The sequence below is a fragment of the Psittacula echo genome (assembly GCF_963264785.1).
Source record: "Psittacula echo genome assembly, chromosome: 10".
NCBI classification, from domain to species: Eukaryota; Metazoa; Chordata; class Aves; order Psittaciformes; family Psittacidae; genus Psittacula; species Psittacula echo.
The window spans coordinates 3,401,349-3,424,538 of NC_137741.1; the positions used below are offsets into that span (position 1 = coordinate 3,401,349).

A 23,190-nucleotide genomic window follows, 5' to 3' on the forward strand; every position below is an offset into this window, starting at 1 on the left:
AAATATGTGGCTGATTTGGATCTCAGCCAGTTCCTGTAAATTGTTGTGCAAAGCTTACTAGGCAAGCACAGATCTCCTCACCCATCCTCAGCATAATAGAAACAGAGACTTCTCCACCACCACCTTTCAACTGAAAGATTAGTCCATGGCAGAGGGCAGGTGAATATAAAGTGCTGTGCAAAATCAAGATTCTGAAAGGAATCTGTTAATTTTTAATTAATTAATTAAATTCTTGTTTCTCTTTTGAAATTCACTTTTCAAACTGAAAATGAATTTTCCTGTCTACATTTCTGTGCACTTTCTATTGATGCTACATTTTGTCACAAAGCAATTACTCGGGAAACAGCCTTGTCTTGGCTGTGATGGATCATTGCTAAAGCTACTGTAGTCTTATGTTTAGTTTTGAGTGAAAACTGGCACCAGTAGATTGTACCAGGTCATATATTGCTCTGCTTCTCACACCTCTGCACTGATTCCCCTCCTTTGTATTTACATACATAAGCTGGAGCAAGCAAGGAGAGTGCAAGCAGGACAGCTAGCAGCTATGTCTAAATCAACTCCAGCTTTTGCAGTATTTTCGCAAAGACATCTACTGAGACTTCACATAGAGCAAACAGCAAAACCCTTGGGGCGAAATCCAGGTCTAAGCCTGATACCTGCAAGTAGGATCAAATACAGAGCACACAAATATATCGCTGCAAAAGTCAATGTTTACCTGGCAGGTTTTGATATGTTCCTGTTCCCACTCTGTCCTGACCTTATCCAGCTGCTCAATGTTCTGTTTGTACACATTCTCTGTAAACACACACACACATAATAGAAATCCAACAGTTAGGGGAAAAAATAATACAGCCTTTTTCTTTTTCCTGCTGTTGGGACTTTGCTGTGGTTCTTGCACTTTAGGCCTGTGGTTTGCTAGAGTATTGCAAGAATGTGCTAGTTTGAAACTGGTGGGCCACAGGGTATTTGCAGGTTTCTTCTTTGCAACTTTATACAAGAGTGAGGAGGATTCTCTCTGTGAGGTTTGCAGATCATCTGTAAACTTTAGAGTGGGGATAATGCAAATTGGAGATGAAGAGCCTCAGTGCTTGAGCACTGAGCATCCTTAGGCTTGCTCTGTGCTGAGCCAGCCAGGTAAAACATGCTTTAGTGTCAACTCTTACATGAGCAGTGAGGGACAAGTCTGAACTCATGAACCATCTCAGGTGACTGCTGGCCTGTCCTTCTGGACATACACTGTGTTCCTGCCTGGAGGATGCTACCATGCTCCTGCACAGGGAACCTGGGGACTGTGTATCTGGTTTGGGCTGGCTGACGGCAATTTGAGTATCATTCGTCTGTGCTTTCAAACTTGTTTTAAGGGAGCTTTTATTTCTTGTGTGAAGTCTCTAAAGGAGATCTATGAATTCTGTAATGAAAGCAGGAGACTTGCATTCCCCCAAAGGAAAGGGAATGCAGAGGACTATCAGGTTGCTGTTCTTTAGAAGCTGCCTCATTAATCTTTGGGTGTAGGTGCCTTTGGGAAACCTGACTTCAAACAGAGGCAGCCGGGATGCTTTGGATGGTGCTGTGTTGAAATCAGCGTGCTGGCAGATCTTTGCTGAGAGAAATTTTAGTTCAGTTGCAAAGAGAGCATCACCTGCTTCATTTGCTGCGTCTCTGCATTGCTTGGCTTTGTTCTGACTCTGAAACAGGAAAAGAAAGACCCCAAATTAATTTCTGACCATATGGTTTGCTTCTGGCCCAGTTTTTGCTGCCTGCTGTCATTCACCTTCTCAAACTTGCAAACACTGTCCTGCCTTTATGTGTGGTTCTGTTGAATGTGTGTTATGGAGAGGCAGGGACCAGAATTTCACAGATGCAGCTACAGGTCCACTGACTTCAAGGGAAGTCTGGCAATTTACATCTTTCCATGCAGACATCCCTGCCATAGGAGCTTGGTGCCAGCATGATCCAGCCTTAATCTTGTGTCTGTTGGCTGAATTGGTTTTTCTTGAGTATTTGATGTGCTTTTCTAATAGATACTTACAAGCAGAAATAAATGGCAGTTGAAATTCTTCATCTTCCAAAGCTACTTATTTAACACGAATGAAAAGAATACAGCCTTTAAAATACTTTGCAAATACCAAAGCATTTCCCAGGCCAACTCAGAAGCCTAAAAGCAAAATTCACACTAAGTAGAACTTTTCCTTTTTAAAACCCTGCAGCTTTTAGCAAACAGGACTACAGCTATTATTGACAGCTCTGTACTCCCAGCTCTTTCTGCACAGATGGTGATGACAGTACATTAACACACAACTCTAGACATCAGTGTAATACATTCTTCCATTCTGTCCTTCAAGACAAGGCTCAGGTAGGGGTTCTTATGACCGTATTCCTCATCACAGCTGGTTGGAAAATGTGTAGTAAGCTGGGAACATAAGCTTCATTCTTACCTGCTTCCTGGCCCAAACCGTTTGCGAGTGCTGCACAGAATTAAACAGCCCACAGTGTTTCTTGTGGGATGCCTCTGCACATTTCAAATGTGCTGGCATGTGTGTGGTAGTTATGGCAAGGAAGCACCCTGGGATCCTTCTGCATGACAGGAGCTGGGTCAGGTTTGGATGCCATTGAAGCTGCTAAGTGTTCTGGTGTCATTTCAGTAGGGCCAGGATTTCATCCCCTCTCCGCAGCTAAGCTGGAGGGTTTTGTTCATCAAAGATTAGCAAATGCTGGAAATAAAATGCGAAGTTGTGATGCTGTTTTTAGAGCCTCCATCCCCCTGCTCCTTGAGATGATTTTTGATCCTTTTTGCTTACACTGCACTGATTTTTATTGAGCCAAAGGGAGTTCATTTATTTTGTTTTCTCCATCTGTTCCGCTGTAAAATGTTCCCATTAAAAGTTAGTGAATTGTCAGCTACAAGTATCAAGACGATGCAATGAAGGACTGCAGTGCCTTAATTTCCAGTGATTTATTTTTGAGTTTGTAAATTTCATCGAAATTAAACTAACCATAAGGAGAAAAATGTTGAGGAAAAATATGCATTTTAATGTAAGATCCTCTGCCTACTAAATGTAAGCAGCTAAAAGGCAAATCCTACCGCATGACACCCTTCTGACTTGTTCCTTCTTTATTAGAATTTCCAAGAAAAATCTCCTTCAGTTTCCCTTCGGGATCCATAGAGCAACTGGATTATAGTCTGGGATAAATTAATTGGATAACTTAATTCCTCCCCAGCCCTTTTGAAAACCCATGGCCTATTGCAGAACAAGGTTGGGGTTACCAAAGCTTGTGAAGGAAGACCTCCTTGGGAAGGGGCTTTGTTTTCATTTTGATTCAAAGGGCTAATGAGAAGGGAATGAAGTCCCTGGCAGCCCACAGAATGGGTTGTTCAATAGGATTCTGTTGTACCTTGAAAAGATAAACCCCAAATAGCACTGTCCTGTAAAGTACCTTTTCTGTTTGCTTCTGGTTGCCTGAAGCACTTGTCCGTTCAAAGGACTGCTCGGCCTCATCCGCCTCCTTACACTTCTGTTCATAGGTCTTCTTTGACTGTATGGAAATGAAACCGAATGTGAGGGTCTGGGTTAGGGACTGTCTCCAATGATATTCTAGGCATTTTCTGGTTTGCAGTCTGAGGGGAAAATCAGTGCCAAAGTTGGAGCAACAGAAAAATAGAACTGAAGAACTGGGCTAGGAATTGGGTCCTTTTCCTGCAGCCCTGGGTTGTTTGATTTACAGAGTTGCAGCCAGCTCCCTGCAGGGGTGCTCACGAACACACAGGCAGCTCTAGCACCATCAGGCATCTGTCCGAGCTACAGTGCAGAGACAAACTTAGGAGCACACATTCCCATGGTGCCAGTGGGGATGGACTGTCATTACTGTAGTGTGATTTGGAGCATCAGGTGCTGGTCAGTGTGTTGCCTTGCCCATTGCTCCAAGCTATGAGACCGAGCCACCACCCCATAATCTTGGAAACAAAAGAAATCCTTCTTTACACAAGAAGACATATGCGTCTTAGAGATTCACTTAGAATCTCAAACTGTTTAAATTAAAATTTTTAGTACAGTTCCAGCTGTAGCACTGGCAGATCTGCAACTACTTTTCTTTAGAGGCAATTGCCCATTGGAAACCAAACCCAGCTGCCTGCAGTTCCAGTTGGAGAGGTTTCCTCCTGTTTACAAGACTCCCTCACTGGTTTTAAAATTGTATTTACACAGACTGAAAAATTCCATGCACTTCTGTAAGTATCCTTGCCTAGGAAGAATGAAATCCTGTATGACCTGGGGTGTTGCTCATTCCAGTTGACTTTCTGAATACTTACTTTGGAGACTCTTCAGTGAGTACAGCAGAGATCAGCTTTCTCCTTGGAGCAGGAATCACAGCCTCTCTCTCACATGCTCTTGCACACTCACACACTCTTGACCTTTCTTTAATTATAGGTACATGTGATACAGAATTCACCCTGCCTCAAACCAGGGCCTGTTTGCATTGAGAAACCTGCACAAAACCTCCTTGCTTACCTCCATTGTTTTCTTATAATGGGACAATTTGCTCTTTTGCATGCGCTCCATTGCAGACTCGTACTGTAAGAAACACATAGAATTTAGCATTTCTTGCCTCAGACTTCCCCCCCCCCCCGCCTCTTCTAGTGGCAGGATGAGGAAAATGACTTCGCCCTGCTTTTACTCAGGACAGTTTCTAAGTGATACTGAGAGCATCAGAGTGACAGGTAAAAACAATAATCCAAGATAATTCTGCTTCAGTGATTGCCATTAATAGCAGAGAGGATGGAGATCTCAATTTTCTCTGTCTCCCCCCCCCCTTTTATTTTCTTAAGGAGATTAAACAGTGTAACACCCAGTCACAGTGCCCATCAGCTTTTCCAGCAGAGTTCCTTTGCTGTCGCAAGAGCTTGATCCCACATCTTTGCAGACCAAACCACTGTCTCACCCACAAGAGCAAGGGTGCTTATTCATTTTAAACACAAACAATCCCTGTGTAATTTGCATTCCAATGCTTCTGGCAAAGTTATGCTCAATGCAGTTTGATTTCCATACCGTCATCTGGTCAGTTGTCCCCAAAGAACAGCACTGAATTCTCCTTTATGGCTTTAGTTGTGATATGCCCAGCCTTATGTGGCAGTGAGATATGCTTGTACTTGGCAGGGTATGTGTTTCCTCAGTGGGACTTTTGGTCCTTTATATTCTGCTCAAGCAAAACTCTCTGGGGCTACCCAGAGGCTTGCTTCGTTGGGCCAAATAGCACAGTCCTGAGAGCAGTTCCAGTGAAACACAAATCACAGGATTTTGGGAGCTTACCAAGAATGCTGACTATCCTATCTAATGTTGACTCCCCCACAGCCACATGCTGGACGAAGCAAAAAGCTTGCCTAAGATTCCAAAGCATTTTTTTCCAGGTCTCTCTGTTTCCAGTTGTTAATGTTTTCAATAGGAGAGAGAACCTCTGTCTTTGGAAATCCTATGGCAAAGTGGTGGGGATACAAATGGTGATGAGCTAGGTGTTTGCTGTCTGTCTTTGCATGCTTTATTTGCTTCATCAGATCACAGTGGACCTCAAATCTCAGTAGCAGCGCTGGTTTTACACGCTTTAATATTTGGAGCCCCTTGCTATTCCAAGTTCCTGTGTGTCAGGGTTTTTACACAAGACTTTTATGCCGTTGGATATTGGTCATGTGCATTTTCATTTGTTTAGAATTAGCACAGAACTGAACATTTTACTCCTCCATCAGTGCTTTCAATGTTAAGTGACTGTCCCATCTTTGTCTTCAATCCCATGGAACCAGAGAAGGTGTTACGTGATCACTGTTGTCTCTATTGGGAGCTACTCTTTCAAGGGACTTAGAGCTGGATACGGTCATAAGGAATGAAATGGCCTTAAAGGTACTGAAATTTTTGTTATACAACATCAACTAGATGCTGTTTATTCCACATATTTGTAATAGAGCATATATTGGTGTTGCATTCAGCATGATAGTAATTTGCTTTTATGTTTCTAAATGTTTGCATTACCCCTTCATCATAGTGCGTGTTAGAGATGATGCAGGATCATACCAAAGAAACCCAATTAGCAAGGGTATTAAAAAGAGCAAAGGAGGAATTACGGTCTTGCAGGAATAATAATAGTATCTGCAGTTGCACCCAAGAGAGTAAAAGTGAGTAAAGCCTCTGTCTCCTGAGTTCAGAGCACTGCTTTATTTCCAACTGGGAACAGAAAGAGATTTTCTGCCACAGGCTGGTGTATGGAGTGAGCAGGGCACACTGGACACGTTTCATCCTCTTGGGCAGTATTCACAGCCCCTGGCTGGAGACAGGCCATCAGCATGGACTATTGACCCAATCTATTTCAACATTTCTCTAGTTCCTCACCTTTTTCCTTTGTTCCTTCTGTCTTTCTCGGAACTCCTCTATTCCTTTCAGTTCATCCTTCAGCATTACTGCTAGCTGGAGATGAGAGTTTCCAACACTTTCAGTTTCTAAAGCAAATCAGAATTCACATACAGTCAGTGGACAGGTTTTGAAATCTGACGCCATGTTTTTCAGGAGATGTTTCTGGGATGTGGCTACTGCATGACTTGTTAATGTACGAAGCAGCCATAACAAAAGGCTTCCCTATGTTTCTGCATGCACTGACATTGCCCAGGGCTCCCACAGTCTCAATAAGGCTTACTGCAGGTCCTCTCAGGGCTGCACAATGCATGGGCAACACTCCTTGTTGCAGAGGAGGAACACACACTCAGAGCAGCCTTGGCCAGTGCAGAGCCCTGTTTACCCCAGGCACCTTTTGGGGCTGGAAGACAGACGTTGTGGGGCAGAGGGAGGGAAGGAGCTGGTGGCCTGTACCACCACCCCCTTGCGTCTGCCTTCCTTCTACCGCACTGCTGGATTGTCATTGCCTCTGCTTCCAGTTGCACCCAGCCTTGTCCAAGTGTCATTAGACAAGGTTGCAAGCTGAGAATTCCACAGGGTTGGCAGGGATTGATTGAATGTCAGAGCACCTGGCTGATGCTGTTTGAAGTGGCCGGTAACTCCTCTCCATTTGTCAGCATTGGTGCCTCTGAAATGGAACCCCACATTTCCAGCAGTATTGAGCTCCCCCACCCAGGCTCTAAAAATACCTTCATTCACCAGCTGCCTTTCAAAGGGTGTTTTTATCTAAGCAGCAGGTGCCAGTAGCCCGGTCGCTGTGATGGTGCTGCATTTTCTGTGTGTGAAAGGGTTTTGTTCAGCCTTGGGTACGTTTAGAGAACGTGCTGGTTTGAGGCTGGGGGCTTCAGCAGGGGGAACAGAGCTGGTATCTTGTGACCTCATCCAGACAAAAGTAATTTGAGGAACAAGCCATTTTCTTTGCCACCAGAGAGTGGATTGAGTCCCCGGCCTTGGAGGATTTCCAGTGAGTGCTTTCCCTCCACTCTCCACACTGCAGACCGGGATAGAAAAGTTGGAAATGGAGGGGGAAAGAGGATGAAAGACCCCCGAGGAGGTGAGCACATTGGGTGTCTGTCTTACCCAGGTCAGAAAGGAAGCTGTAAATACTTACGTTGCTTGAGCCTCTCAAATGCTGCCTTCAGTGTGCTGTGAAGCAGAAACAAGTGCACTTTATTAGTACAGGCTTCTAAGGACTGTGAATCTAGAGAAAAAGCTTTCCCTCAGAAGAGGGGATAAAACTCTTAATAGTCTTGTAATAAAAGTTGACCACGCTAACAAGCACAACAGCATCAATCTGTTCCCATCAGGAAATGCAATAAAATGCTCCATGAAGCAAGGAATTGTGCTACTCCTCATGTGCACCCTCTTTTTGAATCCCACTCTATTTGTGGCTGTGAACGTTAACAGGCAAACTCTCTGTTCTTGCACCTTGCCAATGGTTACGAGTCGACTGCATGAAATAAAGACGGTCAAGGGGAACTGGGGTTTGGAGCACTAGTCTGAAGGGCAGAGCGAAACCAGCTCCACCCTCTGTGTTGAATGCGACACCAGCAAATTTCTCCTCCTCGGTGACCCTTGAAGCTAGAGCAGCTCCTCTCTGCAGCATCCTCGGTACCGTGCTTCCCGAGCACCCCCGTGTGGCACAGCTCGCTCTCCTTTAACACACACAAATGGTGCGGAGAACCTAGGGAAGCTTTGAAACCCTGCTGCTCCCGGGGATTTGCGGCATCCCAGAAGCACAGCATGAATAAACCATGCCGTGAAATCAGGCCTCGGTGCTGGGCTGTGAAGTACAGAAGATGAGCAAAAAGAGATGTTATGCTGCTCGTCCAGATGGACCTACATAAATATGTGGTCCTACAATGTAGAGCTGCAGAAGGGCATGAAAGGGCAACAACAGATTGCTTGATGTCCTGGTCTTTTCACAGTCCAGGGCCCATTTTAAGCAAGCATCAGAGATACCAGAGAGAAGTGGTGGGAAAGAGCATAGTCTGTAAGAGCATTTTCAACCTAACCTCCTCTAGCTCCGAGCCTGCAGGCTGGCAGAGCATTTCTATACACAGAAGCCAGGGCTGTGGTGCGAGCTGGAGGTTTTCTGGGTTAGAAAGCGTGTCTTCAAGCCCCAGAGTGTTCCCTGAAGGAAACAGGTCTGGGGTCTCCATGGAGCCCTGATCTACGCCAGGCGGGCGCCCAGGGAACAGCCTGTTAATGAAGCCCCTGCAGTCTTCCTGGCTGCAGCCTGGCTACTAGGAGAGCTCAGAAGAGGATACATATCACTTCCCAGCCATGTGCAGCTGCAGATGGGTAGGGAAATTGTGTATCTCTTGGGCCATTTCAGGCGTCTTAAGAGACACATGAAGGATCCTAATTGCCCTGTGTTAATTTAGGCTGGACATCTGTTTCCTAATCAAAGCTTGCTCTCCCAGTAGCAGGGCTGCCTTGCCAGGCGTAACTAAAATGCACAGGAGATGGGAAAGGCTGGACCCCTCCTCAGTGATACTGCTTTGCAGTCCACTGCCAAATCCACATTGATATAAATGTATGAGGAAAAGACTTTCAGGCAGAGAAGATGAGTATTGAGCTAACTGCTTGATTCTTTCAGCTTTCAACTGGATTGGTTGAGGTGAATCTCCTGAGACAAGATGGGAAATGTGCTGGGTCAAGTACTTTTCAGTATTGTCCTAATAATGCTTAAACATTTTGAAGGCTCATTTTAGAGGGGAAAAGAAACAAAACCCTGATATGAAATATTGATGGAAACAAAATTTTCAGCACACAAAGGAAACAAGCTAAGCTGGTTAAAAGCTTGCAATTTAAAGGCAGGTTGAATATGCAGCAGAGAGAGCTTTTGCTCATCCAAAAGCTCTAATGGATTATTTTGAAAAAATATGTATATTCAAGGAATAATAAATTGCTTTTTTAGAGTGGATTTTCCAATAGGAGGTGGAGAATATGCCAACAGCTTCATGCCTGAAATGGGTAAATGCTGCCATTTAAAAAGTAGAGGACACCCGCAAACTGCACATACTGTTTGCATGCTGTGTTGATCTCTTGTGCCCAAAGACTGCTTTTTTCCACTTGCTGCTGGTGATTCAGGCTATACAGAGACTGGCAGAATTGCCATAGTGGATACTCAGTACATATCAAGGACAAAAGCAACTCCCTGCTTTTTTGTTTTCCAGGCATCGGAGCTACCAGAGCAGCTCATGATCCATAAGCCATACATGAAGCTTTTCTCCTTTTTGCTGGCTCTCTGTAAGGACAAGTGTGTCTTCTGGTGTAATAACACATCTGGCTCTGACCTGGAGAGAGACCAGTTTGCTGCCTGCATGGTCTCAAATGGTCTTTCCAGAAAGCTCTGGCCTTTTGCTCCTTGCACAGAAGATTTGTCCAGCCAGTTTGCTAGCTGCTGACTGGGACAAGGCCACAGTCCATAAGTAGATTGAAAAAGACTTCAGCCATTTCCTTCCTTATTTCTGTAATAACCTTCTATAATCATTGGCTCAGATCCCTCATCCTTACGGGGCTCAAGGGAGTACCAAATGTGTCATTGTGCCAAGTGATGTGTGGGAGAGAAAAAATAAATCCAATTTTGATCCATGGATCCATCAGGTATTCCCTTAGGATTTAGGGCTGCCGCAGCAGCACTATAGATTAGCTCCTTATTGCTTCTAGGGGTTCTGATTAGATCAGTGAAATGCAGCATTCCAGTGCTTTGGAGGGGTTAATAGAAGCAACTCACGTAGCTGACATCCGAGTGGACTTAGTTGTGGCTGTGCTGGGTTGTATGTACAATATCTGTTATCCATTTCTCATGGGTGGATCTGACTTTCTAACGGGATTAATAAGGGCTTTATTCTGAAGTAACAGAAGTGAGGGTGTTTCACCTTCCTGGACACTTTCAGAGTTCTATCTTCCGTACCTGGAGCTCTCTGCAGATACCTCCTTGAAAACAGCGTTGGACACAAATTTACTGTGGTGTTTGTTCAAGGACTCCCCCTTGGACATCTAAAGATTGGATTTGTCACAGTGAATTTCTGGCACAAACACGATTGACCCTGACTCCGGAGTAAAGGGAACAACAGATAGAACTTGTGCAACAGGAGCTCTGCAGCAACTCCGGGTGATCTTTGCCATCTAGCGGCTAAAATACTCTTACCGTCTTCGGGAGCACCCACCCTGGCTGCTGCCTTCTGGTACTGTACTCTCCTGCTACTCCACTGCAGCGGCATTGAGCTGCTCTTGTAAAAGCTACAGTTCCCAGTGCTTGTTTTTTCGGTTGGAGAAGGAGAAGGACAATAGCAGAGCTTTTAGAGGAACTGGGAAACCAAGGGGGGAAGCTCATTACAACAAAGCTCACCCATTGTTCAGCATTCTTGTTCTGTAGATTGCAAAATGCTTTCCAAAATGAACTTACCCAGATTTACCCAGCACACCAAAGCTGGAAAGGCAACCCTGTCTCCAGGGCACTGACTGCTAGTCCCTGTGGCTCTCCTCTGACAGGATAAACATTACACAATGCATCATTTGAGAGCTTGGCTTGATTTCTCTCCCAGCAGAACCTGTCCCCTGCTTCTCAGGCAGCAAATGCTTCCTGTATTTGAGTGCTTTGTTTGGCACTTGCCCACTGTTTACAGTCCAGGTATGAGGAGCAGTGCATCTGATCATAATCCTTTCTATTCATGCACTGTGCAGAATTAGGTTGTACTTGGTTCAGGAGACTCAATCGGAACAGCATGGGATGCCTGCACTTCCAAGTGGACTTGTCCTGGCTGCTCTGTTTGCTTTCTCTCTGGTTTTGGACCTGGTTTTTGCTAGAGACCTGGGCTGTTGCTGGACAGCAGGCCTATGTGACACGAGGACCACCAGGAAGTGGACTGTAGGAAGGCCCTGGTATCTTCCCAGTCGTCCAAAGCTGAGTTTCATGACAGAGCTGTCTCGGTGGCAGTGCAGGTACTCAGTGGCAGGCTCACTCACCACGTACATGGTTGTACCACACCTTTTTGTTTTCAGCTTTAGCCTTGATGTTTTGGGCATTTTTATATATACACTCGCCTTTAGAGACTGGTTTGAGTAATTCAGAGACTCCCTTTACAGGAAGGTAAAACGGGCCCTTCTAACCGGAAAACCACAGGTCTTTTTTAATTTTCTTTCTATCTTTGCTTGGTGAAGAGGAGCCTGAAATAACCTCACCTCCCTGAACTGGTAGGTTTCAGTTTGAACAGCAACGTGATCTACAATGTTCTGTTCTTATTGTAATTGTTAAAAACACTCTTTCTGAAATGTAGAGAATTCTCTGCCACATGAACTCTACAGACCACTTCCCAGCAGACCTCTTCACCCTCTGTCTCCAGTAACTTATATCCTGATAACGTGGTTACGAAACCAACCCAGTGCCAGTCTCCTCTGAGGCCATGGTTAGCATCTCTCTTCCTGCCACACAGGGAAGACCTGGTGTAGTTTAAGCAACATTTCTTTGTGTACAGCCCAGTGACAGCAGCAAAGTGTGGGGACCCAAGGTCAGAAGCATCTGGTCTCAAATAATTTGCCCTTGGGATTCTGTCTGCATTGCAAAAAGGAAAAGAAGGGGGAGGTGGTGTCCTCTGTGAACAGGGTGGTACCCGAGTCACTACCAGACACACAGCAGAGTGCTTCATAGAAGAATTGCATCTAACATTGTTTAGCAGGGATGTGGTGAAAACATCAAAGACTTAATTTAGCCAGGGTGTTTTCTTCTGGCTCTCAGAGGAGCTATAAACAGAAAGGCAAAACTGCTCAGTGGTGCAACTCGAAAGATTTCTGCACAGGTCCCAGCTATGATGTCATGTTGAAGCCACCTGTAGTGCACAAAAGGCATGAGGAGCACCCCTTCTCTGAGCAGGGCATCCGAGTTTCTGACTGTCTGTAAGTTTATGCTAGCAAGGCACTGGCCAGCATGAGCAGTCATGAAAGCAGCAACCAATGTGGAGGGCTGCTGTAGTGCTGCAGTGTGTCTGCACCGTGTTTTGCTCCTGGTGCTTAGGTATTTTCAGATAAGGGTCAGAAGGAAACAGCCCCAGACTGAATGGGGGATGTATCATCACTCCCAGGGTGGGTTACTGGGAGCATGGATGCATCGCCCCAGACTTTGCTGGGGCAAAGGGGTAAACAGGATGAGATTTCCATGTACCTTCTCTTCCCTATGGATCTGTGCCCAAAGACTACAAGACCCCTTGTGACTCCAGAATGACCTCTGCTATTCAAATCAAAGGATAAAACCATCCAAACATCTTTTGGGCCTTTAACATAAAAATAAACTTCCTCACGTCTCTTGGAAAGAGAGCAGCACTGCTCAAAAGTGCCTGTCCCCATCACTAGAGAGCTTACCTAGGCTGGACATAACAAGAACTGAGCAGGGCCTTAGCTCTTTCAAACTATGTGTTTGGGTCCATTTTCCATAGTCCTGAAAGTTCAAAGCACAAGTTTATATGCTCTGTGTGGGTTCAGAACATTTGAGTGGAGAATAACTAATTATGGAAGGATGTGACCTTCCCAAATGCCTTTTAGCTTCAGTTCACAAATGCCTGCTTTGTGTGAATAATACAGAGAGTTCTGTATGTTAAGTGACAGTTGCCCTATATTTATACACAGGAAGCAGCAATTGGCATTTTGTTACAGATGCCCTCACCTCACGCTCACTGAAATATTCTATTTCAGGCATTGCAGAGAAGGGCAGAGTAGACATAGGCTTAATGGAACAGCCCTATCCCAAGGTCTGAAGGAGATGGCAGTGGAAAAGAGGGAAGGAAAACAGTAGGAAATCATATACATGAGAAGAGACAGGCAGAGCAAATGACAGAAATAGCTGTTGTCAGAATAGGCAGAATTTAACCAGTGACTGTTTACATCAGTTATTGTATGAAAGAACAGAGTTCCCAGAGGCTCTATTTCAACTGAAGCTGGGGATGTATCTGAAAACTGGGCTCTGTTTTCATGTTGTGCTGCTGAAGAGGTGCCCAAAGCTACTGCATGGAAATTCCCAGTCACCTTGCAGCCGGAAAGGTGTTTCCTCTTAAAGGCATGAGGTGTGCTGAGAATCATCTATAGTGTGTGGAGACATCACTACTGTGTGCACTACCAGCAAACACTTGCAAACTTGATCTCAAATACCAAGTTTCTGTGCATCCTCTCCCATGTGAGCAGCACAGAATATGGAGAGTGCAAACCAGCACTGCAGTTTGAACTTAGAATCATAGAATCACAGAATGCTTTGGGTTGGAAAGGACCTTAAGATCATCCAGTTCCAACCCCCTGCCACAGGCAGGGATGCCTTGTATTAGAGCAGGTTGATCCAAGCCTCATCCAACCTGGCCTTGAACACTGCCAGGGATGGGGCAGCCACAGTTTCTCTGGGCACCCTGTGCCAGCGCCTCAGCACCCTCAGAGGGAAGAGCTTCTTCCTTATATCTGACCTGAACTTCCCCTCTTTAAGTTTGAACTCATCACTCCTTGTCCTATGAAGCCCCTGATGAAGGGTCCCTCTCCAGCATCCTTGTAGCCCCCTTCAGTTTATTTAGGAGATAGGACCTCATATGCTTGCCCTGTTATTCCACTCCTCTCCTGAGACCTAGTTTTTGGGAAAGCATATTAAGCTGAAGGGCTTTTGGTCTGAGCCTCTGTGACCCTCTTGCAGTCTTGCATTTAGATTCAAGTTGTGTGCATCCTTCTGTACACTAGAATGAACTTGCCAAGACCTATAGCACTGCTCAGGGAGATCTGTGTCATGGCTTGGGAAGAGGATCTCTCTCCCTTCCCTATAGGAAGTAGTTTCTAGCAGCTGCAGTGCTCAAGGCAAGGGCAAGCAGCCCGAATTTGCTTGAATCAGTCTGGACTATTGAACGATTGTGCCCTGTGGCTGTTAGGCAGCACTTAAAGGGAACTTCTGTTTCTTGGGCTGGAAGCTGGAGTGTTTGTTTGCTATGCCCATGGTAACCAGCACCAGCTTCTTTCAGAAACCCTCTCCTTGCTTTTCTGTTGTTTCATTTTTTCTTTTTAAATAAAAGATAAAGGTTTTCTACACCCTAAGGCTCACCATGGCCATTTCCAATACTGGTTTAAAAAGGAGCAGTGAGGATCTCGCTGAAGTCAGCTGCACCTCCCGTAGCAGTGCTAAAAACTCGTCCCCTGCTAGCTCTCAGGTCAAAGTGATTCCTTGTATTTCTGGTGCTGAGGAGTCTGCAGATGGAGACACAACACTGCCCTCTTTTCCCAGGTCATGATGTTATATCACTGCTGATACTCAGTAGTGAAGTGTCCTAGAACAGTCTTGGCTTGTCTCTGCCAAGTACAAGCACCCCCAGAGGTCAGATCTCCAGCAGAGGAGCTGTAAGGATGCTGAGGGAACAAGCACTAGACAGCATATAGGATGGAAACCTGATGGCTGCTGTCACCTACATTTTCCTCAAAGCAATGGAGAGTGGTCCCACAGTTGCTGTTACGTTTCAGCAAGCCTTCTCTACTATCCTGCTGTGAGGCAGCAGCATATTTCTTCGTCTGTGTCTTTCAGTGAATCATAATGGGCAGTTGGATCTATTTATACCTTTAGCTGAGTTCAGCAGTTTGCTCCAGCTGAAGCAAAAGCCTGGGGGAGAAGGAAATCTTCTCTTTGATTCACTGGGGTAGAAGGGAATCTTTTTTTCTCTACATATTTCAGTTTCCAAATGTTTGAGATGGGAAGAACTGGGCAGCCATCAGGGATTGTGTTTCTGGAGTTGGAAAGAGCTGTTCACACTGGTATTGGGAGGACATGAGCACATGAATGGGCTCTCCATGACATGGAGCAGTGCCACCACATCCAGTTGGGCAGATCTGGTGTTGGCTGAGGGGGGAGATGGGTTTCCCAGAAGGCCCCTGCATAGAGACTGCTGCTCAGTCCAGCTTCCCGCCACCTCTCTCCTGCTCTGCCTTCCATAGCTGCTACAGAGCATCACTTGGATGCTCCACCGCTGGTGGAGGGATAGGAGGTTTCTGCAGCCAATTCATTCATTTCAGAAGTTGTGCTAAATGGAATTAATCGGCCTTGCAGTTGTTTCTCTTAAGGTCTTCTGGGTATTTTCTGATACTGGAAGTTTTTAGGTGGTGGTTGTGGATGGATTTTCTATGTTCTTTTTATTGAGTTTTTGAAAGGGTATTGGGGACCTTCCTGCTATTGAGAACTACTGGGGTGTGAAATGATTTCCCAGGAGAAGTGACAGAAAGCCTTAGTATCTGAAATGTTTAAAAGATGACTGAAATTAAGACTACAGGATAATAATTTTGCACTAGCAAGAAAATGAGTGATCTAAAATCAGTAATTCCTGCTCCTCTGCAATACAGAGCATGGAGTCAGTAATTCCTGCTCCTCTGCAATACAGAGCATGGAGTCAGTAATTCCTGCTCCTCTGCAATACAGAGCATGGAGTCAGTAATTCCTGCCTTCTGCAATACAGAGCATGGCTCAGGAAGCGCTGTGAAATGTCCTGCTAAAACCGTTGCCAAATGTCAAATGCAATTGTCCAGTGCAAGTTTTAGGTATAAACACATGCACACACCTTCACTAGACTTTATTTGCTCCCAAAAGCTGCATTTCAAGATGTGTACAGTCCTGTTCAGCCTGTCAGTCACTTATAATACTATTAGGACTCAGTGTGCCAATAGGGAGTCCTTTAAAGAGGAAGCACTTGGAATAATGCACGGGGATATTTGTAGCATAGTTCTTTCAAGCTTTTCTTGTTATAGGTATTGCAGAGGTTCCCTCCCACTGGTCTCCCTGAAGGACTGTGTTTGGGAGCAGAGCTGCTGCCAGCAATCAGTGCCACACAAACAAACACAAGCTTCACAAGATATCACAAATCTTAAGGCATTAAACCCAAATACTTCCCTTTGTGAGTTGTTCCAGCCTTTGGATAGACCCCAGTTTTCTCTGATTTTAAAGTGCCCTTCACTGCCCATCTGTGTAATCCCTTAAACACCCAGAGAATGCTGGATGGCAGAAAGCAAAGTGTCCCCTCTCTGCTTCGGCACAGAGACAGAGAGACATTTGCTCTGATAAAAACATCAGCACGAAGCTGGTCACTACCAGCTCTGAAGCATGTTCTGTTGCGATATTCAGCCTTCTTTCTCTACGTCAAGCTATAAAATTGCTGGATCAAAGTAGAGCTGGACCTGAGTCCAAACTTCCCACAACTTGACGGGGAACTTGGATCCATGTCCCAACTCTGGGGCTTGGCTCTGCCTCTGAATCAAGCTCTTATAATCTCTTAGGAAGAGTCAGAACCATGAATTACCCACTAAGTCACTGAAGGGCACCCAGAGCTGGCTGTTTCTGCACACGTTTGCTCTGCCTGCCTTGTGTTGCCAGTAAAGAAATCTAGGTTACTAATCTTTGGTTAATCCTGGAAATCTTTGCTTTTACTTTGGGAAGAAGCTGTGCATCATTCATGTGCTATTTTAACTTCAAAATGATTTTTCTTCTCCTTCCTTTCCTCCGATCAGGTCAGTGAATTGAGACACCAGGAGATGGTAGAAGCCATCTCCAGCAGCCTTTGCAAGGAGCCTTGCTACACCTTACTGCATCACTCAGAAGCAAGGGAGAGGCAGGGGGCACTGGGGGAGGAAAGGCTTGCATGTTCTCTGGAGTCATCCTCAGTGCTCTCTGCACAAGTTTCCCTGTTAGCCTGGGTGTGCCACCACCAAATGGATAGCAAGTGCTATGGGGATTGCCTTGCATTTCCATGCCATGGTGGTGCAGGGGTTTGAGGTCAAGCTTTCCCATAAGCTCTGAGCAGGAAACCACCCTCACACTGAGAGTGGTGAATTAACATGAAAAGGAGACTGCAGTTAAGAAATGAGATACGGGATGGATGAGGGTAGCGGGCCCCAGGGATCAATAGAGCTGTTCCGTGTTTGATTGAGGTCTTCTCTTTCAGACTTGTCTTCTGTGACCCCAAATCTTCATCCTCTGCCACCTTATTACTGTATTATTACTTGTTGCAATAATGACGGAATGTCTCATTATTGCTGCTACCATCAATAATAGCAGCAGTTTATCAGCAGTGTTTATTAAGTTAAATTCCATGCCAACATATATCTTCCCCTCACAACACAATTTATATGTGATCTCAGATAGTAGTGGTAGAAGACAGAGAAAAATCTATGTCATTTTAGTGTATTTCAGTAGTTCATTGATTTGTTTCAAATTAAGTCCCTTCAAAGAGGTTTAAAGTTTGTGTTCCTAAACTGAGCCTTTTTCCTGCTGCAGAAAACTGATTTTTGGTGTCTTTACACTTTGCATTTGTTCTGTCACAGTTTGTTTGTGTCCACCAGCTTCCCAGAATTGCCAAGCCAGCATCCTAAACACTCCACAACCTTTTCCCTTCCCTTTTTCCCACATTGCTTAGTTTGGTTTTGGAAGCATTTTTAGGAATCCTGAAATGAAAAAAATTCCCAGTGAAGACCTACTGGGAATTCCCAAAGAGAGACTTTGTGAATCCTGCTTTGAAAGGACTGTGGTGTTTCCCCCTTTCTTCCTGTATGCTGCTCACAGCTTATGGCCCCATTCATAGGCAAAACACAGGAGTCTGATATTGTTTCCAAAATGCTTTTGTGTGCACTAATAAGGACAGAATTCCTTACTTGATTTCCGTTTGTCCTCCTGCTTTTCGGGCGATTTGGATCAGCTCTTTTCCATATCTCTCTTCTGCTTGTGCTCTGTTAAGAGAAAAACTTCACTCAGTTTCTCCTAATGGTACCAGGGTCACATTCACATAAACCTTGTAATTGCATCTGAGGTACAGAATGTGAGAAATACAGTTTCTTTACTTTCTCTATCTCCTCAATTCTCGTGCTATTATTTACCTCTCAAATATCTGGAGTGAGCTATTTCTAGAAGAAATGAGGGAAAAGGAAGCCCATCTCCATGGCATTGGTTACTGTGGAGTGCTATGGACAACTCTGTCCCCAAAACGTTGGATTCCATTAGAAGAAGGGGTACTGAAGTGTAGTGAAGATGCTGTTTTGCAACAGAAGCCAAAAAGAAGAGAGCTGACTTGACCCATCAAAAAGAAGGCTGGGAGGGGAGGGAAGAGTAGCTTCTGAAGGACACATTTGAGAGGTTGTGAATAAGTGAGAGCAGGGAGTAGCAGTAGAAACATGAGGTGCAGCTTGAAAGAGCTGCGGTGGAGGCAGAGGGGGAAGGTGAGTCTGTGATAGTTTTGTGGAGGGCACAATATGATGCGGTCTCACCTAATGGGGAACCGGAACTGGTGACTCAGGGAAGTGGTTCTGTTTCTATGGGTAATAAAGAAATACAAGTATTTCTTTGCTGTTTCCCACTGCCCCAGCTCTGGAAGAAATTTCTCTTCTCTGTTATTGCTTTTCTCCTGGGTGCAAGACCAGGGTGGCACTAAGTTTTCAGTCTTTGAGTAGCTGCTAAAATCTATTGAATGGATAATGAACAGAGAGCCTGGTGCTAGGATTTGAGGGGGGAGGGGGGTGTTTAGCGTAATTCCACTTCTCAAAAGTGGTTTCAAAGCATTTCAAACAGTTTTGAGCCTGAAACTTGGCATCTTAGAGAAACACGCTCTTTGTTCAGAGAAGGCATTTCGATGTGAGTGCGAGGCCATGCAACCCCACTGGCTTGTTCTTCCACCCTTCCTCCTGCTCGGCCATGCTGTGCTTTATTATCACTATTTGCTGATTTCCAGTGTTTTGGGGGCAGGTTTTGCAGTGTTCAACATGGCAGCTGTAGGACACATCTCTTTGAGAACACGCGACCATGCATTCGACTGCTCCTCTGCGCCTGATGGCTGGGAGCACCTTGTATTGTAGGCAGCTCTACTGGTGGCTCTGGTGCAATTTCACTGGTTTGCAACCATCTTCCATGGTTGTAACCATCTTCCTGACCTGTGGCAGGCTCATCCTGGGGACTTCCCCCAGGCCCAGGTATCTGTCAGGCTGGCGGAGTAGCAGTGTTGGTCATACAGCAGCCTATGGTCACTGTAACCTGGAGCAGAGGCTGCTCTTGGCCTCTGTCTATGGCTCCCATGCATCCAACACTGCATGTGCAGTTAGTTAATTGCTGTCATCCTGTACTAGAAATGGCTGAGTTTTAGTGGGTTATTCCTATGTCACTGCTTTGGGATTCCTCCTAGAAGAACAGGGTGCAAAGTATATTGACAGGCCACACTGAAGTACCTCTTTATTTTCACATTAGATGGATGAAATTTCATTGAAATGGAAATATACCCCAGAGACACAATGCTGCAGAAGTAAAATAGGTTAATTTTCTTCTGATTTTGATAACAAGAAACACAAGTGGCAGAGCCAGTAGTGTGGCAGAGCCACTTAGTGCCAGCGGATGTACAGCAATTAGAATAACTCCAGTGCTACAGTCCCACTTGGCTTGCTTGATACACATAGGCTTGCTTGGTATATCACAGGGAAAAAGCCTGGCCAGCTCTTAAGCCAGTCCCAGCTCCTGCAAAACCCTTGGATCACATCTTCCTGAAACCTCAGGCATGGGACTAGACTAGCCCAGGATCAGAGGAGGTTGGCAGGGGGCTGGCACCATCACTTCACATCTTGGTGCTGCCTTTCCTAATTCCAGTACTCTTGCACACAGCTTCTAGGTTTCCCTGTCCCATGAATGACATGAGAACAAGCTGAAGCAAGCATCCTGCAGGGATAAATTGGAGGTGACACCTTTCTGCAAGTCAGTGCCCACTATCTCTTCTCCTTTTCCTCCTCTCCCAGCATGCACATACACATTTGCACACTCACTGAAATGTTTTGTGGGTGTGCAAAAGTTCATGGAAACATTCGTTCTTGTGGCTTTCAGATCTGCAAGATGACCGTACATTTATTTTTCTTTGTGGGAAGTCTTTTGTGCCTCCACCACAAGCCAGGAAGAACCTTATCCTGTAACTTGCAGAAACCTCTAGAGTGCTGTGTTAAAAAGTATGGGCGTATGTGGCATCAGATGTATGCTGCCATGCAGAGCCTTCCTGAAGCCTGCAGTGAGTTCTGATCTCAGTAAGTTATGAGTCACAAAGGAGCTGTTTTAAACAGTTGAAGCTAAGCTACCATCGGACAGATGTGTCTTCAGGACTTGTGACACAAAATAGGTTTCCACTGGTGGTCAAGAAAAGCAATTCAAATAGGTTCAGATTTTGATGGGAGGCTCTTCACACCCTGTGAAATGGTCAACTTTCAGTTTGACAGTCACATCCCCTCGAAAGTCCCTGTGTTTGAAAAGTAGCCTTCAGAAAACCAGCCTACAACCAGATGGGGACAGCCTGGGAAGAGAAAGCAGGCTGTGACTGAGGAAGCCTGAGCAATAGCTGGAAGGAGACAGTTCTGAAATGGACTGCTCTAGGACTACCTGCTGACTACATAATCCGTATGGTGTGGTCTTCCTCCAGGTCACGCATGAGCATGTATGTGCCCCGTGCTACATGCTGGAACTGTTAAAACCCAGCCACTTAAACCAGAAATACATTTCAGGTTTATTTTTCCAAGTGAGAAGTACAAAACTGAATGGCAAAGGAGTCAGAGCAGCTGTGTAATATGTATTTTCTCACCCACAAAAGTGTCAGCAGCCTACAGCAGCTGTTGAGAGGCACCCAAGCAGCATGTAAAGGATGGACATAAAGTACAAGGTTGTTATTCAAAGTCTGGTAGTGTTGGTGAACGATGGAGGTTGTCTGGGGAAAGGCTTCTGTTAGCATCTTCTATAGGTTTGTATTTGAAAAACGGGCTGTTGTTGGTAGCTCCAGAAAACTGAAACAGTGCCTGTGGCAACAGTGAGTTCATAGAGAAAGAAAAATGTGCAAGTGGTTTGCTCCCTGCAAAAGGGGAAACTCAGCAGTGCTGCCTGGGGACGTGTGTGCTACTGTGTGATTCTGGACTGATAAGACCTGGTCTTGAAGGAGCTCTGAGTTTCTTGCTTTTTCAACCTTCTTGAGTCTCTGGGATTCCTGTTTGCTGTCTACATCACAAGGTTTGGCCTCAAATCACTCAGCTTTTCCTATGTAAACTGGTATCATTACCAAGTTCAGAGCCAGCCTGCTATTCCTTTCCAGATGCCAAATAGGACAGAAAACAGAGGCTGTTCAGACTTCTTTCACTCTGATTCTCTTACCTCTGCTTGAGCAAATCCTCCACATCTTTGCACATCTTCCTCCCATCCAACAGCCGCTGTACAAGCGCCTCGTAGCCAGTGTGGAGGGTGAACTCCTTGCACTAAAGACAGAAAGATAAAGAGTTGAGCTGATTTGTGCACTAAGTTTGCAGATTTACCAGACACCTACTGTCAGTCATATGGAGCAAACTGGGAAATCCCAATGGATTTAGATTTGCCCAGAGCAATGGTCACTGGGACAGGGCTAAGGGCTCAGATAGGGATGAGGTTCCTCCAAAGTGAAAATCTGTAAAAGTTTTTATTAAACCAAGTTTGGTTTTTAATACTGAAAAAGTGAAGTGGATTGCACATTTTGCTGTGTGGAAAGCAGCACTTGCTGTCTTCTTGGGGAAGTCATGTTTAGCTTTGGGTGTGGGTTCTTTGCAGAGCAGAGATGTATTAGCAGCTCTTAAGGACAACAGCTCCTCTTATCATATGTTTTCTACAACGAATGGTCAGAGTCAGCTCAGTGGCACAGGACTCTCAGTAGGACAGTGACCTGCTGTGGAGGTGCAAGTGGAGAAGAGAAGGATGAACACTGATCACAGGGCAGTGGCACAGCCACCCTGTTACTGGTGGGGTTTTTAATGGGAGGATGCGAGAAAGTAGGCATGTGGAGAGCTTAGGAATGTGGATGTGGGATCTGCAGGAGATTGGAAGTGTGTATTTCTGAGATGCTTGCCCATAAGTGCTGCTTCCCTTGCTTTGGCATTTACCACCCCATCTCCTGTGTAATACATGGGATTTGCTTGTGCTTTTGGGTCCTTTTGCAGCCTGTCCTGATCTGTGACCCCACATGGCAACTGGAGCCAGCCAAGGTGATCCATGGTTTCCAGCCAGCCACACCAGACAGGCAAGGTTACGGAGCTGGGAGGTGTTTGCTGCCCCAGAGCCAGGGCTCTTATCTTTTCCCAGGGCCCCGTTCCTCTGCTGTGCTCTAGGCCTGCAGTCCCTCCCCATCACACTAGTCCATGCATCAGGCTTGTCCCTGTCCATGTGATCTATCAAAGCACACCCCAGTGCATCTCAGACAAAAACATCCGAGTAATGAGAAGAAAAACAATTAGTTTTGTACTTCTTTTGTCATTTTCCCAACTTCCAGATTGCACTGCAGCAATGGTAAATCAGAGCTGCAGCACAGCCAGTGCTGCTGAGGCAATAGTGGGAGCACAGAAAGGGAAGGGAGTAAAGTTGCAACATCCTCCGAACATGGCACTGGAAGAGGATTTCTGTGTTGTGCTCCTGGTCCTCCCACTGACTCACAACAGGGTTAGGACAAGCCATTTTTACTTTGAGAGCCCCAGTTAACCAGTACATAGTGATGATGTTACTGAAAATGTAGTGGGGAATGTTATCTGGGCTTTATGTTAGAGCATTATGGCAAAATCATGGACTGTGTAACCATAAAGAGAATGAGTATGTTCCTTCACTCAGGCAGTTTATGTACAACGTAAGTGCTTATATATGAACTGAATACAGTTTATACATCCATCCACTGTCCCCTAAGCAGTTATCATTTAATAAATGCACTAGTTTATTGCTTCCCACAATGACTGTGAAGGA

At 45.3% G+C, this 23,190-nt stretch overlaps 1 protein-coding gene across 1 annotated transcript in view; it reads right to left on the bottom strand.

Annotated features, from left to right (window-relative positions):
• Nucleotides 1-23,190, bottom strand: part of PSTPIP1 (proline-serine-threonine phosphatase interacting protein 1) — a gene marked incomplete at its 5' end in the record, with an annotated part of 47,034 nt that overhangs the window by 11,661 nt on the left and 12,183 nt on the right. The window contains 8 exons of the mRNA XM_080626367.1: nucleotides 716-795; nucleotides 1,640-1,685; nucleotides 3,436-3,534; nucleotides 4,506-4,568; nucleotides 6,372-6,478; nucleotides 7,543-7,577; nucleotides 18,084-18,158; nucleotides 21,589-21,689. Coding sequence (XP_080482493.1) covers nucleotides 716-795; nucleotides 1,640-1,685; nucleotides 3,436-3,534; nucleotides 4,506-4,568; nucleotides 6,372-6,478; nucleotides 7,543-7,577; nucleotides 18,084-18,158; nucleotides 21,589-21,689 — 606 coding nt within the window. The remainder of the gene's footprint in view (nucleotides 1-715; nucleotides 796-1,639; nucleotides 1,686-3,435; nucleotides 3,535-4,505; nucleotides 4,569-6,371; nucleotides 6,479-7,542; nucleotides 7,578-18,083; nucleotides 18,159-21,588; nucleotides 21,690-23,190) is intronic.